Source organism: Podarcis muralis, chromosome 7 (assembly GCF_964188315.1).
Source record: "Podarcis muralis chromosome 7, rPodMur119.hap1.1, whole genome shotgun sequence".
Lineage (NCBI taxonomy): Eukaryota > Metazoa > Chordata > Lepidosauria > Squamata > Lacertidae > Podarcis > Podarcis muralis.
In genome coordinates this window covers 11058919-11078164 of record NC_135661.1, presented here as the reverse complement: position 1 = coordinate 11078164, position 19246 = coordinate 11058919, and the positions used below count along the sequence as shown (strand labels likewise).

General features: G+C 45.2%; 1 protein-coding gene across 8 annotated transcripts in view; it reads left to right on the top strand.

Annotated features, from left to right (window-relative positions):
- SLC23A2 (solute carrier family 23 member 2) overlaps positions 1-19246 on the top strand; it is a 79597-nt gene that overhangs the window by 47347 nt on the left and 13004 nt on the right. For all 8 annotated transcript variants that reach the window (XM_077931205.1, XM_077931204.1, XM_077931202.1 and 5 more), the window contains 6 exons: positions 2812-2900; positions 6203-6273; positions 7470-7651; positions 12066-12186; positions 15756-15912; positions 17275-17422. In XM_077931205.1, coding sequence (XP_077787331.1) covers positions 2812-2900; positions 6203-6273; positions 7470-7651; positions 12066-12186; positions 15756-15912; positions 17275-17422 — 768 coding nt within the window. The remainder of the gene's footprint in view (positions 1-2811; positions 2901-6202; positions 6274-7469; positions 7652-12065; positions 12187-15755; positions 15913-17274; positions 17423-19246) is intronic.

Sequence of the window (19246 nt, the reverse complement as noted above, 5' to 3'; positions counted from 1 at the left end):
TTCTGTACCAGACTTCAGTCCTTTAATCTTCCCCTTTCTCTTTAAGTCAAACTTTTCTGTATTTCGCAAGCTCAAATTCCACTGGTACAAAAATACTTTGATGGTTTCTGGCTATTACTTCTGATTTTAAGAATCCAAGTTATTTACACCAGCATAGGTTCATCTAAAAGACTGTGAAAAATCTTAATTATTGCTCTTGCCACCTGGAAGAACTCTAAATGTGCATTAGTAGAACATAAGTGAATAGAATAGATGCAAGATTGTTTTTACGCCCCAGCCTTTAAAATAGTATCTCCAGGTTTTCTCTTAAACCTTTTGGATTCTCTGTGTACTCATTTTTAAAATGTTTTACGTTTGTTAATTAACAAAATGTATATAATGTTTGACTGTAACAAACCCTGTAAGAAAGTAGCACTAATTCCTTCCACCCCACCCCAGTTATACTTGAAAGTATTTACTGCATGCTAGCTGACAGACTTTTGACAAAGGGGTTATTGTGACTGAACTGTTTGAGAAGCAAGAAATGCACTTGTTAAGTCTGATATGTCTCACATGTCCCAAATAAATTTGCTCGGAATAAGAAGTCACAGATTCTGTAAGATGCTAAAAAGATCAGTCCTTAATCACTATAAAAAGTGAACTCATGGCTTAAATGCAATTTGATTTAGGTATGTATAGACATGGACTGATTCTTATTTTTACCCCACAGAGAAGAAAGAAACCCTTTCTGGAACTAAATTCTAAACACTCAGTGATCTAACATTTGAAGAATGTATTTAATTGCCTACACTTAATTAGAGGGCTTTTGAAAGGGTAATGTGTACGTGAGGGAGAAGAGCAACAACTTTACCAGGGGCAGAGCACAAGAGCCAACAAAATCCCCGTGATATTGAGTCATTCGCCCAGTGTACCTCTCTGCTATTACAAAGAATAGTGTTCAGTTTTTGCTCATGTTATAAATCAGGCGAATATTCCTTTGTGTTTCTTCCAGCATTGACCTTACTTGATTGATATGGATAGTTGTGTGGGTTGCTCTTAAAAAGCAAATGGCACGGCTGATTGCCTGTGCAAATTTGAGTTGTTTATGTGCACTTTATAAATAATGATATTCTGCCAAAACATCTTGTATAATACAGATACAGTGGTGCCCCGCAAGACGAATGCCTCGCAAGACGGAAAACCCGCTAGACGAAAGGGTTTTCTGTTTTGGAGGTGCTTCGCAAAACGAATTTCCTATGGGCTTGCTTTGCAAGACGAAAATGTCTTGCGAGTTCCTGCACGGTTTTTTTCCTCCCCCCCCCCTTTTCCGCAAGCCGCTAAGCCGCTTATCAGCTGATCTGCTAAGCCGCTTAACAGCTGATCCGCTAAGCCGCTTATCAGCTGATCCGCTAAGCCGCTTAACAGCTGATCCGCTAAGCCGCTTAACAGCTGATCGCTAAGCCGCTTAACAGCTGAGCCGCTAAGCCGCGAAGCCGCTTATCAGCTGAGCCGCTAAGCCGCGAAGCCGCTTATCAGCTGAGCCGCTAAGCCGCTTATCAGCTGATCTGCTAAGCTCGCTAAGCCGCTAATAGCGCTAATCAGCTAATGGGCTTGCTTCGCAAGACGAAAAAACCGCAAGATGAAGAGACTTGCGGAACGGATTCTTTTTGTCTTGCGAGGCACCACTGTACTACACTTCCCAAAGTTTGATATGTTGCCACAGCCCCTCTGTGTGGTCACAAATACATTGGGTTGTATCAACAGTGTCACTCAGATGATGGTAAGGCTTCTATCAGCAGAACGGGATGGGAATCTTTTGGCTATTCCTCTTCCTCTTTTGTAGCTCCCCCCCAACCCCAACCCCCCACCAATCTGCTCTAGAACTAGGGGTTCCATGCCAACTTGAATAAAATATTGTGGGGGCCCAGATGAGGTAAGACCCGCCTTGCATAATGGATCACATAACGCAGTGCACACACAGCATTTGAATGGGAATGCCCATCAACTTTGCGGGGGCCGAAGCCCCTATGGCCCCTAGGAGTTGGCTCCTAGGTCTAGAACCTATTTCTTGCTACGGCATGGGGAAGAGATTTCTAACCTGCCTCACACTATAAGGACTTTGGTGGCTAGGGATATTAAAAATGAATAGAATCATAGAGTTGGAAGGGATACCGAGGATCATTTAGTCCAACCCCCTGCAATGCAGGAATATGCAGCTGTCCCTTACCGGGATCAAACATGCAACCTTCATGTGATCAGCACCACACTGAGCAATATTGAAACAATTGTTGAGACTGCCTTTTATCTGGATCTTGGAGCTCATGTAAAGGAGCCCTGCTGGACCATCTGGTGCGCTTTCCTCTGACCTCTGAAGTATGCACAGCCTGAGCATTTAGGACTTTGAATTCTACTGCATAATCAATACATGACTACAGTATGGGGAAATTATTTATTAAACTGTCCATGCCACTTTCTAGGAAAAAACTCCCAGGAGTCCATTGTATTAAAAAATATTACTTACCTGTCTCTTTCATGAGAGAGCTCACTCTAATATTGCCATTTTGCTAATTGGGTAATATAACACTGGCTGTGGTTCGTCAAAAGCCTCCCAAATAGTCCACAGATAAGCTGGGATGTGGACTCCTTCCTCACTCTCATTTATCTTATTGGTATTTAAGTCAACATTTTGTGTAATCTGGTCAAATGCATACTAACACATCCAAGAAGGACTTCTTCTGATTCTTCTTTTCCTTAGAAAAAAATCTGCATGAAAGTTATGACACTGCACAAAAAGTCTGAGCTATCTCCTTTTTCTCTTTTTCTTTCTTTCAGGTTACCTTTGTTCCAAGCCAGCGCTTTTGCATTCTTGGCTCCTGCCAGAGCTATTCTCTCTTTGGACAAATGGAGATGCAACAACACAGGTAAGCAAAAGCAATTTCCATCTCTTTTATCCCTTGAATCTTGATCGCAGCATCTGGGCTTGATAAGGCAGGTGACCCCCACCTGTCCTGAGCCTAATCCACTGACGCAGCTCCTCCTAGGTCAGCTAGTGAGCTGGGCTGGGGAGTCTAGCCTGCCTCAGCCTCCTAGAGACCCATGTACCGACAGAACCGCCTCTCCTGGTATGCCCCGTGGAGGACCTTAAGGTCCACAAATGACAACATTTTGGAGTTCCCAAGTCGCGAGGTGGGTAGATTGGTCTCAACTAGGGCCAGGGCCTTTTCATTACTGGCCCCAACTTAGTGGAACGCTCTGTCACAAGAAACTAGGGCCCTGCAGGACTTGACATCTTTCCGCAGGGCCTGCAAGACAGAGCTGTTCTGCCTGGCCTTTGGTTTGGACTCAGCCTGACCCTTATGTTTCCCTCCCCTTACGGTTTTGATCTATGGGCTACTTTTAAAACGAGGCTGCATTTTAAATCGCATTTTAAATTGCCCCCCCCCCATTATGTTTGTACTGTAATTTTACTGGTGTTAGCCGCCCTGAGCCCAGCTATGGCTGGGGAGGGCAGGGTATAAATGATAATAATTATTATTACTAGAGCATCTACGTCTCAGAGTCTGACATGTTTGTGGAGACGGGGGGCCCCTCTGGCTGTGCTGATGGGTCCTGCTCCTCTGATTCCTGTGCACTGACCCTCATCCCCTCACCATCCTCCCCCCCCCCCCCCGTGTGTTTGTGAAAAGAAGCTAGCCTTAAAAAGTACAGTTTGAACTTGGCTTTTTCTACTAACTATAGTTGAGCATAACTGCAGTTTGTCCTGGTCTGGATGTCACAAACAAGCTGTGGTTTGTCTAAAAAAGAGTAGTAGAACCCAAACGCCACATGGCCATGCCAGAGGAGGAGGAGGTAGTGTGTGAACCAAGGGTTTTAGTTTGTCCTTCTAATGCTAAACCATTGTTTTTGGTTCCATGGTTATGGTAAACCATTGTTTATTCACAGCAAACACTAAAGAATGAGCCTGATTTCTACTCTGATAACCCATTTTTTATTATTCCTGCCCTGCTTATACAACATTTTTATAGCATTATTTGGAGCCACAGTGTCTTGACTACATTGGCAAGTCTAAGGAAACTAGAACATGATAATTTTTTGTGATGGTGGTGTGTGTGTGTGTGTGTGTGCTTGTGTGTGTGTGTGTGTGTGTGTGTGTGTGTGTGTGTGTTCATTCTCCTACGTATATTCTTTCTGACAGGTCTTAACAGGGCAAACAAGTATAAAATAGCACAAAGTACTTTTGGAAATAATTGGCGTGTTTACATGACTAGAGGCCAGGGCCAGATCTGTTACTTAAGACTACAGTGCAGCCAACGCTAATATTGCACTTGATGAGAAACAACTGTCCTATGAGGAAAGAGAGTAGCAACAGTGTCCACATTCTTAGCCGATTGCTTGCCTTTTCTGAAGGGGCTGCAGGTTCTTTTCCTGAGCATCTGAAAGCAGAAACCATTTTTGGAATGGTTAGAGAGAACCTACAAGTCCCAAACTGGAAAGTGGTCCAGTGATTACATAGGTTTTTGTTTTTCCTTGCTGAATGTGGCGCGGCCCAGCAAGGAAGCAGAATAGGAAAGCACTCTGCTACAGATTGACCAAGCCCAGATGACTCAGGGCAACTTTGCTTTGAAGCACCTTAGAGAATTAAAATATATGCTGGGTTCCCAGGAAAGCCTAAACAGATATCTAAGAAGATTATGTGGAATCTTTTTTGAGATGGTGGCCTATCATTAGCTCCAAAGCTTGCAAAGAGTTCTTACCTCATCTTCCAAACAACAAGCATCCATGAAAAGCCATTATTGTTCCTATGTTGCAGTGAGCAATTAAGGCTGAGAGGTCTAAGGTCAGCTCTATAAGTCGGTGGTTGAACTGAGATTTGCACTCGCTCTACTTGACATTGCAGGAAGTAGTTTGGCAGTATGGTAGGAGGTCCTGTGACATGCGGAGGAGCCAAAGGGAGGGGCATTGTTACCACCAGTAGTTAAAAAATCTCAAAAATACAGTGTGTAATACATACATTCACCAAGATTCAGGGTCCTTATTCTACAAGAGTGATTTTTGTGTTGAGTAAATGTAGTGAAACAAGAAGCATACTTTCAACTGTATCTGCAGCTGCAAGAGAGGTTGGCATATTCACCAAGTTTGATAATTCACAAATATTCAATATGAATATGATATTTTGGGCTGGGGAGTGTTGCCTCTGTTTCCCTGATTGACTCGCCTTGGCTAGCTTCATGCACGGTCAGGAGACACATGTCCATACGCTGCTCAGCTGAAGTCCTAGTTCCTTCGTAGTCCTGCAAATCCTCTTTTCCAAATGGATGACAATAAAAAGGCAAACACTTCCAAATTCTAAAATAATAATCTCAAAACAAGTGTACAAAATAATATGCTTTCAATTTTGTTTGTATAATAATTGTGCTGCTTTGGTTTTCTGGTTACAGAATCTGTTTTTCTGTAGAAGCTCAGGCCCCGCTGGGCATCAGTGACACTGAGCATATATTCTTGTGTCCTAATTGCAGGATTTTAGGTCAAATAGCCTGACTGCAGCTCTAATAGATCAGGATGGCTACATTCTGCATGCCTCAGGGAAGAGCTACTGTATGGAAATTAGGAATCATAAATATAGAACATTTTGTTTATGAAAAGAATCTTTGTTGTTCCTTGACCACTTCTAACCTTCATGAGACGTCAGACGAGAGCTGCTATTGCGGTCTAGCCATCCCAATTAACAGGCGACAGATCTGGAGAAATAATATGCAAAAGTCACTTTATCTGCACTCTGAATCACCCCTCTGCAGCTCTTTGGGTTAAAGCTGTAGAAGGAAATAGGAGGTTCAGCACTGTACTAACCTCAGGAGCAACTCATAGGAATCTTGCCTGTGCCAGCCTTTCTAGCCATGGCCAGTCAGATGCCAATTGATCACTGACAAGCAGATTCTGGAGGTGACGACTGTGCCTTGGTCTTACTACCCAACACCTGGTTTTCGGGGGGTATCATGGTTCAGTTTCAACAGAGCAAGTTGCTAAAGCTCTGCAGTCGTCTTTCTTGGAGATTTTCATAGAAAGGTTGGACAGGTTGGAGATGCCTTAAGCAGACTATCCTCTTTGTGTTGTAATTCTGGACTTGGGCACCTTCTTGTTTCATACAGAATTTAATGCTGGGGTGCATGGAATCGTTGTGCTTTATTTTGCCGTAATGTGAAATATTTCTTTTTGCCTTCCTAAGCTGTAATGATTACCAATGGAACAACAGAACTGCTGCATACGGAACATATCTGGTACCCTAGGATACGAGAGGTAACTTGCACCATGTAGTCAGTCCCATGTCCTCACTTCAGGAGGTTCTTTTCATCCAGATGCCCTGCTGCCTTGAACTGTTGAAATTGTTACCCTCTTTCGTTCTTCTCTTTGCATGTAACTTTTTCTACACATTCGTTACATGCAGGTTTTAATCTTTTCTGTATGTTAATTGTGCCTGCGAAGCCCCCTCCCCAAAACAACTTGAGGTGCACTATGGTCTTGATGGAGACATGCTCCCACGTCAGGGGAGTTTGGCATTCTGCATCTTGTGATATGCTCATCTGACCAGTCATAGCCAAAATAACCAATTAGCTTCTAACAAATTATTGGGTTGTCTCTGCTCTGCAATGAGGATAATCCGCATTTATTGTGTTTCTGTTTTGGAAAGCCAGGTACAATCGTAAGGAGTGCCCCGTTTCCCCAAAGCCATGTGTAGTTTTGCTATTCGGGTTCTCCTTCTCCTCCAATGATCATTCTTTAGATGCAAATATCCATAAGAAAAAATAGAATAGACTCCAGTTCACACGTGTGTCATGGAACTTTTCTCCCATCCCATTGCTTTGGGCTGCCAGTTATTCCTCAATTTAAAAACATCCCCTCTCTCTTCCCCATCTTCAAACCGTAGTTCCATCCTGCCAAGAGGCCTGCAGCCAAGGGGGGGCTGGCAGTCTCCTGAGACCACAGCGCTGCTCTATGCCAGCTTCTAAAGAGCACGTGTGACCAAATGCATCATACACTCTGCCCCTAGGAGCTAAGAGCATCACCTCCGTGGCGCCACCAGCCCTTGCCGGTTCGATCTGAGAGCTTTAAAGGTTAGCTTGGAACCCAGGTCTTCCTGTATGACAGTGTGATGTGCTATGGACACAACGGCCAGGCTGGTCTAATGACCCCCGTTGTGCATTGAAAGCCAGCCGTGTGCTTAAGCGGTAAGAGGAAGTGGATGAAGTTGGGAGCTTTGCTATTGAACCGACTTCTGTTGGTACCACAGAACATACCTCTGACCTTCAGATGTTCTTTAGCCCAGAAAACGTCTGCTTAAGCACTTAGCTGAATAACACATGCCATTGCCCAGTTCTGCCTAGTCACTGAATTATTTGACTTGCAGTTCATCCACCCATTAAAAAAACAAACAGCCTCAGAAACATAGAATTTCTTTAAAAATCTAAATTACTATTATTTTTCTCTGTGTTCAGATCCAAGGCGCTATTATTATGTCATCTTTGATAGAAGTGGTGATTGGGTTCCTGGGCCTGCCAGGAGCGCTCCTGAGATACATTGGACCTCTGACGATTACACCAACTGTGGCTCTCATTGGGCTCTCTGGCTTCCAGGCTGCTGGAGAAAGAGCAGGCAAACACTGGGGCATCGCCATGCTGTGAGTATCCTTTGTCCCTCAACAGTTGATGAAGTGCAGTCAGTCAGTATAAAACAGCCAGTGTCTGTCACTATTGACCATTGCCTCTCCTAGGCGGTACTAAGGGCCATTATCTTAAAATGAAGATGAATCTATGAAATGAGAATCCTTCTAAGTTATCTTCTAAAGTATTTCTTAAGCAATGGTGTGCTGGCTTTCCAGATGCCTAAAGCAGCTAACAATGTAGTAGTGTCAGACTGGGAACTGGGAGACCAGGGTTTGAATCCCCACTCGGCCATGAAGCTTGGCCACGGTGGGCACAAGTACTGAGAAGGCCCTCTGCCTCATTTTCTGTAACATCACTTCTCGCAATGAGGTAACTGCCAGAAGGCCCTCAGAGCTGGATCTCAGTGAATGATGGGCGTGAAGACACTCCTTCAGGTATACAGGGCCAAAGCCTTTTAGGGCTTTAAAGGTCAGCACCAACACTTTGAATTGTGCTCAGAAACGTACTGGGAGCCAATGTAGATCCTTTAAGACCGGATCTACATTGAATCCCAGTACATTTCCAATTCAGCAGCATCCCACTACTATTGCAGAAAAAATGATTATGAGTCCTGGTGTTAGCACTTTGCTCACAGAACTGTGGCATATTCATATGTTCAGAAGCAGAACATCATTCTTAAGTCCTCTTGCAATCTTCATGCATATTCTACCCCTCCTGTAAGTTCTAGGTTCGGTGGTCATGTTTAAAACACGACCACTAAATTCCAAGAAATCAGAATAAATCTGACCATTAGGAAAACTGTCTTCATTCCAAGTTGATCACTCAAATATTACCAGAATTGTTGATAATGTTTTTGTGTATGTGTGTTATCACCTGACCACAAGGCAGTCTCTAGGCAACTTACAACCAAGTTTAAAAACATACAAAACTGTTGGAATTTCAGTGTTTGTTTTTAGCCATCAAATTGGGACATCAATCTCTAGGGCCTGCAGGGAAGATTATCAGCAACCCAAAGCAGCCCTACCTTTAAAGCCTTGGCTCAAGGGCCAGGTTCAAGTTAAATGGATTATTGACTCTTGGGGCACAGACAGACCTCTTAAATCAACTTTGTTATAGGAAGCAAGGCAGCCCTGAATTCACCCTGTCTCTGCAGTCTGACTCTGACCCACTTAATAGCAGGTGTGGATTGGAATGATGCATGAGGAGGTGCAGCCTGGTTGCTCTGGCAACAGGGATCCCAGCCCCCCAGCCCCCCCCTCAGCGTGAGGACAGTATGAGGGTATTGTTTGCCATAATCATCAGTGGCAAAACGGGCCTGCAATTTCAGTACATTTACTTACATGATTCTGATGGCTAGGTAAAGGTAAAGGGACCCCTGACCGTTAGGCCCAGTCGCGGACCACTCTGGGCTTGTGGCGCTCATCTCGCTTTACTGGCCGAGGGAGCCGGCGTACAGCTTCTGGGTCATGTGGCCAGCATGACGAAGCCGCTTCTGGCGAACCAGAGCAGCGCATGGAAACGCCGTTTACTTTCCCACCGGAGCAGTACCTATTTATCTACTGGCACTTTGATGTGCTTTTGAACTGCTAGGTGGGCAGGAGCAGGGACCGAGCAACGGGAGCTCACCCCATCGCGGGGATTCGAACTGCTGACCTTCTGATCGGCAAGCCCTAGGCTCTGTGGTTTAGACCACAGCACCACCCACGTCCTTGGCTAGGACCGTGTAATAAAGAAGTCATTTGTGTGGGTTTTTTAATTCACAGAATTAGCAGCAGATTGAGGGAATAGTTAGTTGTGAACAGGTGCAAAAAAGTGTATGAAAGAGTAGAAGCTGGTCTTAGGATGTTGGTGAACCCTCTTCACACAAGCGCACCCCCCAAAAAAACAACAACATCCCAGGAACTTTGTGTAAATAATTTGACAGCACTAGATGAAATGCTGTTCCATAAAGAAGCCATATTTTAAAACTACCATTAAGGCTTTCACGTTTTAAAAAAAACAGCACAAGAAAGCTTTCTTTTTTTTACTCATTCATGCTTAGCAGAAGGTCATGGTATCAAATGATGCCACTGCAGAGTTCAGATCTTTGTGCCTGAAGGAGAAGAACAAAGGTCTTTGTCTGTTTCCTTTTGAGCTAAAGGTGATTTCGGCCTCACTCTTTTATATACTGGGATGTGACCTGCCCTCCTCGAATTTCAGGGAAGTTTGTTCAGGAATTTGTAGCTGTGTTCTCGGTGGATTAGCATTTCTCGAAGCTGTGTTTGGCACTTAACATAAAGACAGCCTTCTTCCAGCATAGGAAGTCTGAACATGTATAATGACACACACATTTTGTTGATATCTGAGGATTTGGTTATGTAATTGGAAGCCTGCTTATTTCAGAGGCTAACAATTTAGACCTTAAGTTTGCTTACTTTGGCCATTGTTTCACATCCTGTGGCAGCCAAGTGAGGAAGCGTGGCCCCTGAGCAATGCATTTATTTAATTGATTTATTGAGCTTTTCTTGAGCTCAAGGCAGCTTACAGGCAGCTTAAAACACATTATACACATTATAGAAACAAGCTCAGAAGATGAGATATCAGTCTAGCCCCTCCTGTCCCCCTATTAAGCAATATATAAATACCTAATATAAAAATAAGGGGAAATTCCAGGTCCCCACACAGCGAAGGTCTTGACCCTGAGCTTAAAAAGAGAACCTTGCTGCCTAACCTCATCTCCCAACTACCCTACTGACACTTTGCAGGACCGTAACGTTGAGGAGACCGAAGATTAGATTTCTTTCTTAGCACTGGGCAGGGTTGTTGTTGTTGTTGCTGCTGCTGGTTTTGGTTTTGCTTCACTTCCTAAAATGTGGATTTCGGCAAGACTTCAAAACATGCTAAAGCCAAAGCCGGCCTCCCACGGTAGTAAGTTTGCTTCTCTCCCAGACAAAACTTCATCTGTTCTAGGGGGCATAAGTTTTGCAGGCGGAAAGGCAAATTCACTGTGGGATTTCAGTTCTTAAAGCTTGTGAGCGGAACAAATTAAATTAAGCTTATGCTTATAAAGCTCATTAAAAAAAGAAAGAAAGAAATGGCAACATTAAGTAACTTTTTCATTTTAAAAGGCTAATTCCTTACTTTCTTTGACTAAAAATAAAAACTTTTGCCATGATACAGTTATATTTCTGCAGCAGTTACTGTACTTTAAATATGCAGTTTTACTGTAGTTTTAAATATACAAAAATAAAACTGAGAGGTGATATGATAGTCATCTTCAAAAATCTAAAGTGGTATCCCAAAGAAGGTGGACGAAGTTAGTTTTCTCCCGCTCCAGAAAGTAGGACGCAAGCCAATGGATTCAAATGGCAAGGAAGGAGATTCTGACTAAGCACGAGGAAGAAATTTATGACAGTAAGAGCTGTCCGACAGTGGAACAGACTCTCTCAGAAGCTGGTGGACTCCTTGGAGGACTTTAATCAATGGTTGGGTGGCCACTTGTCAGGGATTCTTTAGTTCTCTACATGGGGCTGGCCGTGAAACTGACCCAGAAACTCCAGCAGGTGCAGAATGCGGCGGCGAGACTCCTTACGGGGTCCTTGCCATGGGATCACATTCACCCGGTGCTTTACCAGCTGCACTGGCTCCCAGTGGAGTACAGGGTCAGGTTTAAGGGTCTGGTTTTGACCTTTAAAGCCCTGCACAGCCTAGGACCCTCGTACCTACGGGACTGCCTCTTCTGGTATGCCCCACAGAGGACCTTACGGTCTTCAAACAAAAACATCTTGGAGACCCTGGGCCGCAGGGAAATTAGACTAGCCTTGACTAGAGCCAGGGCCTTTTCGGCCTTGACCCTAGCCTACTTGAACGCTTCCCACAAGAGACCAGGGCCCTGCAGGATTTGACATCTTTCCGCAGGGCCTGCAAGACGGAGCTATTCCGCCAGGCCTTTGGGCAGGATGCAGTTTGACTTACTTTCCTTTGTATAAAACAAGCCCGAAGGAGGCCCCCAATCCGCTCACAGGTCTTTGTATGATCAGTGGAAACAGTTGGCCCTGGCCATTATGAACCACTCTCAATTCCACCCTGATAATTGCCACCTGCCCGGGTTTTAACTTGCTTGAATTAATTTTAAGATGTATTTTAATTTATTGATGTCTGTTTTTATGCTTATTGTGTTGTTTTTATGATGTTAGTCTCGGCCAGGGAGGGCGGGATACAAATAAATTATTATTATTATTATTATTATTATTATTATTATTATTATTATTATTTGCAATTCCTGCATTGCAGGGCGTTGGACTAGATGATCCTTGCATCCCTTCCATCTCTGTTATTGTAAGCACAGCAGTAACTGCTAGAAACTGCAGTTGCTTCTGTTGGCTAACTATTACCTCAGTGAAGAGTTAATTGATTCATTAACTTTTCTCCTTCCTCTCCCTTCTCTAGGACTATTTTCCTAGTGCTATTGTTTTCTCAGTATGCCCGAAATGTCAAGTTCCCATTACCCATCTATAAATCAAAAAAAGGATGGACTGCATACCGGTTACAGCTTTTTAAGATGTTTCCTGTAAGTTCTCTCTTCAGCTTTCACTGTGTTTTATTGTTCTGTCTGCTGGTGTTTATTTTAGTGCAATTTTATTTATTTTACAAAATTTGTATACCCCTTAACTGTGCATAAAATCTCCAAGCAGTTTACAAAGAATATAAAGTTTGCATTTAAAATGTGAGTAAAAGTCAGCAGTAAAATCTAGTTTTTAAAAAGCAAAAAGAAGAAAACCAACAGATAAAAATATTCATTGTAAACTAAATTTACAGTTTAAAGTACACACCAGCTTTATATGTCTCAGTAAAAGTAAAGGTAAAGGTACCCCTGCCCGTACGGGCCAGTCTTGACAGACTCTAGGGTTGTGCGCCCATCTCACTCAAGAGGCCGGGGGCCAGCGCTGTCCGGAGACACTTCCGGGTCACGTGGCCAGCGTGACAAAGCTGCATCTGGCGAGCCAGCACAGCACACGGAACGCCGTTTACCTTCCCGCCAGTAAGCGGTCCCTATTTATCTACTTGCACCGGGGGGGTGCTTTCGAACTGCTAGGTTGGCAGGCTTGTCAGTAGACTTGCATAAACAGGGCAAGAATAAAAAGGAAGTTCCAGAGTGTAGGAACTGTGGCACTAAAAGATGAGAACATTATGTGGCCCTTGTAAAAGTGGCTGAGTGGGTACATATGTGGCAAAGTGATCCTTCAAGTAAACTGGTCCCAATATGATAATGGCTTTATATTCTAATGGTAACATCTTGAACTTGGGCTAGTAACCAATTGGCAGCCAGTGTAGAACTCTGAGCACAGGTGTGAGATGCTGAGAGAATCCCACTCCTGTAAGCGTTAAATGCCGCAGCGTGGTTGCTAACTGCAGTTTCTGGACCAAGCTCAGGAAAAACCCCATGCAGAGCGCATTGCAGTAATCCAACCTTCAGTGTCACCAACGTCGCAGCTGTTGTGATTCAGCTAACCAGGTCCAGGGATTGCTGCAGCTTCTCATGTGAGTTGGAGCTAGTAAAAGGGACTTAAAGCAACTGATGTTACCTCTGCTTCCAGCGACAAAGCTGGACCCAGAAGCATCCCCAGACCACATACCTGCTTCTTTAGGGCAAGTGCAACCCCACCCAGGGCAGGCAACTGGCTGATTTCTCAGAAATGGGAGACAATCACCCACAGCGTCCCGGCTTGCTGGGTTTCAAGCTCAGTTTAGTTTCTCTCATCTATCCCATCACTGCAGCCAGGAAGTGGTTCAGGGCCCATGGGGCCTCTCCTGATTCAGGTCTCATGGAGAAAAAGAGCTAAATTTCATTGGCATGTTGATGGCACCTTGCCCCAAATCTCCTCATGACCACTCCCAGCATCTTCAAGTAGCTGTTTAAAGGTAAAGGTAAAGGTACCCCTGCCCATACGGGCCAGTCTCGCCAGACTCTAGGGTTGTGCGCTCATCTCACTCTAGAGGCCGGGAGCCAGCACTGTCCGAAGACACTTCCGGGTCACGTGGCCAGCGTGACGAAGCTGCTCTGGCGAGCCAGAGCCACACACGGAAACGCCGTTTACCTTCCCGCTAGTAAGCGGTCCCTATTTATCTACTTGCACCCAGGGGTGCTTTCGAACTGCTAGGTTGGCAGGCGCTGGGACCGAGCAACGGGAGCGCACCCCGCCGCAGGGATTCGATCCGCCGACCATGCGATCGGCAAGCCCTAGGCGCTGAGGTTTTACCCACAGCACCACCCGCGTCCCTAAGTAGCTGTTTAAAAGACCATAAATTAGCGAAAGACCTGGGAGAAGAGGAATGTTTTTGCCTAGTGCCTGCAGATTTGTAATGAAGGCACCAGATGAGCCTTCCTGGGGAGAGCATTCCACAAATGGGGAGCCACCGCAGAAAAGGCCCGTTCTCATGTTGCCACCCTCTAGACCTTGCACAGAGGAGGCACACAAAGAAGGGCCTCAGATGATGATCACAGGGCCTGGTTCAGTTCATATGAAGAGAAGTGGTCCTTGGTATTGCGGTCCTGAGCTGTTTATAGGTCAACATCAGCCCTTTGCGTTGGGCCTGGAAACTAATTGGCCGCCAGGGGAGTTAGGCCAGATTGACTTTATGTGCTGAAACCATCTTGCCCCAGTGAGCAGCCTGGACACTGAATTCTGCACCAGCTGAAGTTTCTGAACCATCTTCAGAGGCAGCCCCAGGTATAATGTGTTGCAGTCATCTAACCTAGCGGTTACCAGAGCATAGACAACAGACGCTAGGCTATCCTTGTCCAGATAGGGGTGCAGGTGGGCCTCTAACCAAAGCTGATGGAAGGCCCTCCAGACCACCCAAGCCACCTGAGCCTCACGCGAAGGGGATTCAGGCTCTTTAGTCAGAGGACTGCAATGAAGGATGTGGAGAGAGTGGTAGCGAAACCATTCACTCTCCAAGCCATGGAAATTCAGGCTCAGTCAGTGAAAATTATTGGCATTCACTTCAAGTTACCCACTTAAATGTTTTTTTAAAGAATTACCGTATTTTTCGCTCTATAGGACACACCGGACAATAGGACGCACCTTGTTTTAGAGGGGGGAGAACAAGAAAAAAAAAATCTCCCCCTCTCTGCCCAGCGCCCCTTCAGCAAAGCAGCAGGAGGTGCTGCTGCGCAGAGAGGGGGAGAATTTTCCCCCTCTTGTTTTCCCCCTCTAAAACAAGGTGCTGTTTAAGGTCCATTCAGTCGCCTTCAGGCAGCTACCTTGGAAGCCTGGAGAGCGAGAGGGGTCAGTGCGCACCGACCCTCTCAGTCTCCAGGCTTCAGGTTCCTTTTGACCTGCTCTTTGGAGCTGGTGGGGGGAAGCCCACCACCAGCCCCAAAGAGCAGGTCGGGGAGCAGCGGAAAGGCGCGCAGCGGAGAGGCTCCTGCCATAGCTGCGTGTCACTTCTCCAGCCGGGAGAGGGTCGCGGGGCTGTGGCTTCTTTGCTCCATAGGACGCACACACATTTCCCCTTTATTTTTGAAGGCGGAAAAGTGTGTCCTATAGAGCAAAAAATGCGGTAAGCAGATTTAGCTATCGGGTCTGTTGATGGCAGTTTAGCTGAACGGAGCCTCCATGTCCACCAGCAGTGTATCTCTGATAATCAGATGCTGAGAATGAACAGGGGGTGGCCATCACCTTGACACCCTGCCTGTGAGTTTGGCCGCAGTTTCAGATAATGCTAAATCCAGTTCCTAAAGAGCTCTACAGAGTGTGCTACAGCACCCCCACCCCAAATCAATTTATTTATTCTTCAGTTAGCCCTCTTGGGATCCACTCATTTTATTTTTGTAAATTGTTGTGAGTTTACCAGCGCGCACAATGCTTAGTTTTGTCTTAAAAGGATTAATGGCGCTCCTTTAAGTGCTTATTTGGAGATATTCCCAGTTTGGGGAAATTGTATGAAAGGATCCATTTTGAACTAGAAGGGTCTTTTTAAAATTGTAAAGGGAATGTGTTCACAAAATCCTTGATGCAACAACTCCCCGACACCAGTTTGAATATTATTATGCAGAGTTGGTAAGAGATCCTCTGTGGGCAATTACTGTTTCCTTGCTGGTGTGCTTTAAGCCCCTTTCTCTTCCCACTGCAGATCATTCTAGCCATTCTGGTATCCTGGTTGCTGTGCTTCATCTTCACTGTGACAGATGTGTTTCCACCTGATAGTACAAAGTACGGATTCTATGCACGCACTGATGCCAGGCAAGGAGTGCTTCTGGTAGCGCCATGGTTCAAGGTTCCTTATCCATGTAAGTGGATTTAGCAAGCACTTAAGGGAGAGTTTCCCACGAAGCTTTGCTCTTTGATACAATTACTCCAGACTTACATTAGTTTATTTTTTTCCCTGCACCTTGCATGAGTACAGAAGAAGTTACCTGGTCACTGGCCTGTGCTTGCAGAAATGAGAGTTTGTGATTCGGCTCCCAAGTTGCTGCCAGGTCTGTGGTTCAGCCGCCCAGGATCTCCAGTGAAAAGGGAGCAAGGCTGTGAAAGATCTCTGTCTTGGAGATCTGCTGCCAGTGAGACTAGAGACAATACTGACATAGCTGGGCTGGTGGTCTAAGGCAGTTTCATGCCTCTTGGTTGAACTGTGGTTTGAATTAAGCTGATGGTTCCTTTAGCGCTATGTCAGCTAAATAAACCCCTTTCTCTTTGGCCACACCATGTATGATAGGTCAGTTCTGAAGGCAGATTCAGCTTTAGTGGGGGGGGGAATCTGTATAATCTAAGATGAGAGTGGGAAACTGGCAGATGCAATTCTCAAGGCAATCTGGTCCAATGGCCTCTGGTAAAGTTTGTCCATGCTTCCACTCATAAGGAAAATAGACAGGTTGCATTAGATAAATATTCCACATTATTTTTAATCTAATTTTTGGATTTTTAAAATGTGATGTGCAGGTAAACCTATCTGTATGTGATGCTAATAAAACTGCTAAGGTAAAGGTACCCCTGACAGTTAAGTCTAGTCGCGAACGACTCTGGGGTTGCGGCACTCATGTCGCTTTACTAGCCGAGGGAGCCGACGTTTGTCGGCAGACAGTTTTTCTGGGTCATGTGGCCAGAACCAGAACAGTGCACGGATATGTCGTTTACCTTCCCGCTGGAGGGTTACCTATTTATCTACTTGCAGTTTGAGGTGCTTTCAAACCGCTAGGTTGGCAGGAGCTTATGACTGAACAATAGGAGCTCACCCCGTCGCGGGGATTCAAACCACCTACCTTCTGATCGGCAAACCCTAGGCTCAGTATTGCAAAAGCTAAGCAGGGTACGGTATGGTTTCAAATTGGGTGGGGGACTGTGTGTTGAAATTCCTGCATTTCAGGGAGTTGGACCACATGACCCATGGGGTCCTGCCCAAATCTACAATTCTGATTCTATGTAAATGCGTCTGTGAAGCCCTCCTGATGGTACCAATTTATTATGCTGGCTAACTACATATGAAGTGTCAGTTTGTGTGGCATGACCACTGTTTTGAGAAGAAATGCTATTTCCCACCCCTAAAACCCAGAAATTTGCCATCCTATGAGCTAAGAGAACATTTTACACCTTAAAAGTCACTTTGCTTTAAATACAGTAAGAACTATTATGGTGGTTTTTTTTTGTCTTCACAGTTCAGTGGGGATTACCTACAATATCAGCTGCAGGTGTGATAGGAATGCTCAGTGCCGTGGTTGCTAGCATCATTGAATCAATTGGCGATTATTATGCCTGTGCGAGGTTATCTTGTGCTCCACCACCACCAATCCATGCAATAAACAGGTGAGCCTCCTGAAAAAGACTTTGCTTCCTTCTCACCCTTTGCTGTGCCCCATTTCCCTGGATTCAAAGTCCTAACTTCTTTCAGGTTTTGCAATATTATAGACTTGTGGGAACTGTAGCATATATGAGGATGAGTTTGCATAACTCGATATTGCAGCATCAATTAGTGATGTCGATGATCAAACTACCTTAATTGGTCAAATCCCACAGGCAGATTTCATATCACATTGCCTTACTTCTAACCTGTTTTCACTAGGGACAATTACACGTTCGTCCGCCAGTCAGAAAGTGTTGAATAATCAAGAAATGGTTCTATGGTCGTGTTTGCACTGAGCAGCCACAGAGAGAAAATTACTCCACTGCATCCTTCTCAGTCATGTTCCAACCTGATTCTGGTGCTGCATTGCCCTGCCAAACATCCAGTTTGGCTTGGCTTCAAAAATATTTGAATTGGCAGGGTGGTCAGCTGACTGGCCAGTTGACTACCTCTTTCCCTCTCCCCATCATGACTGTAAAGTTCAGGGTGTCTAAATACTTTTAAAATATAGAATCAACATGTTTATTGATATGATGCCTTTCCATAAAAAAATATGCTCAAAGCACTGTACAATAGCAGTGGGAGGACAATGCATAGCAAAGATCAACAATCCTGATAACAATTCCATAACAAAAATAATATGCAACAATACGTAAGAAATACAACATCAGTGCGGTGACAAATTTGTACAGAACAATAATAAAGGTAAAGGTACCCCTGCCCGTACGGGCCAGTCTTGACAGACTCTGGGGTTGTGCGCTCATCTCACTCTATAGGCCGGGGGCCAGCGCTGTCCGGAGACACTTCCGGGTCATGTGGCCATCGTGACGAAGCTGCATCTGGCGAGCCAGCGCAGCACACGGAACGCCGTTTACCTTCCCGCTAGTAAGCGGTCCCTATTTATCTACTTGCACCCGGGGGTGCTTTCAAACTGCTAGGTTGGCAGGCGCTGGGACCGAGCAGCGGGAGCGCACCCCGCCGCGGGGATTCGAACCGCCGACCATGCGATCGGCAAGCCCTAGGCGCTGAGGCTTTTACCCACAGCGCCACCCGCGTCCCTACAGAACAATAATACATAATATAATAATGCATACATAAAAAAACAGACCATTCAGTAGATGCTATAATGAAAAAGGCAGTGGAAGACAGGAGTGCCTGGCGTTCTCCGGTCCGTGGGGTCACAAAGAGTTGGACATGACTAAACGACTAAACAACAACAACATAATGAAAAAGAATCATACTGAGAAGCTAGACATCAGTTCATGACCCCTGTGCAGTAGTGAAAGACAATAGCAGAAGCTTCATATGTAAAGACAAAAGTTAGTGTGAGTTTCCTTAAAACATGTTAGGCAGCTGGAAAGGACATGAGGAATCCAGAAAGTGAGAGTTGACAAGAACTGCAGAAGGGGCAGAGATGAGAAGGTCAGGAAGGGGATGTCTCTAACGGGCTTGAGTTTCCTTGGATCTTTCTACTACAGGCCAGGAGATAGTGTGGCTTTTTCCTTTTGTTTGTATGAGGTTGGGGGGGGGGGATCACTGTTTTATTTGTAGTACAGTCGTACCTTGGAAGTGGAACGGAATCAGTTCCGGAAGCCTGTTCGACTTTCAAAGCGTTCAGCTTCCAAAGTGCAGCTAATTGGAAGCCACGCCGGACGTTCGGCTTCCGAAAATCGTACGAAAACCAGAACAATCACTTCCGGGTTTCAGTCGTTTGGGAGCCGAAACGTTCCAGTTCAAAGGTGTTCGGCTTCTGAGGTTCCACTGTATTCTGTGTTACAAATGCGTAA